Source organism: Chrysochloris asiatica, unplaced genomic scaffold (genome assembly GCF_000296735.1).
Source record: "Chrysochloris asiatica unplaced genomic scaffold, ChrAsi1.0 scaffold00116, whole genome shotgun sequence".
Lineage (NCBI taxonomy): Eukaryota > Metazoa > Chordata > Mammalia > Afrosoricida > Chrysochloridae > Chrysochloris > Chrysochloris asiatica.
The window spans coordinates 2,764,672-2,765,226 of NW_006408634.1; the positions used below are offsets into that span (position 1 = coordinate 2,764,672).

At 69.0% G+C, this 555-nt stretch overlaps 1 protein-coding gene across 1 annotated transcript in view; it reads left to right on the forward strand.

Annotated features, from left to right (window-relative positions):
* Positions 1-555, forward strand: part of OSCAR (osteoclast associated, immunoglobulin-like receptor) — a 7,835-nt gene that overhangs the window by 6,632 nt on the left and 648 nt on the right. Inside the window, exon 3 of the mRNA XM_006868316.1 lies at positions 75-356. Coding sequence (XP_006868378.1) covers positions 75-356 — 282 coding nt within the window. The remainder of the gene's footprint in view (positions 1-74; positions 357-555) is intronic.

Below are 555 nucleotides of genomic sequence, written 5' to 3' on the forward strand. Positions count from 1 at the left end.
GGAGGAGGACGAGGGAAGAAGGAACAGACTGGGAAGTAGCCGGCGGCCTTCAGCCCCATCCATCCTCCGCGCAGAGGTGTTGCCGCCGCCGTCGCTGGACGCGCTGCCCGGTCCGGTGGTGGCGCGGGGAGAGAACGTGAGTCTGCGCTGCGCGGGACGTGTGGGCGGCATGAGCTTCGCGCTGTACCGCGTGGGGATGGCGGCGCCGCTACAGTACCGCGACTCTTCGCAGCGCTGGGTGGACTTTCCGCTGGCCGCTGCCCACGCCCCGGGCACCTACAGCTGCTACTACCACACACCCTCGGCGCCTTACGTGCTGTCCCTGCGCAGCGAGCCGCTGGTGGTCAGCTGGGAAGGTGAGATCCGCGAACCAGCCCTCCTCCCTCAGACCTAGGAGTCCTGACCCCCAGCCCTCCTCCCTCAGACCCATCAGTCCTGACCCCCAGCCCCTCCTCCCTCAGACCCATCAGTCCTGACCCCCAGCCCCTCCTCCCTCAGACCCAGCAGTCCTGACCCCCAGCCCCTCCTCCCTCAGACCCAGGAGTCCTGACCCCC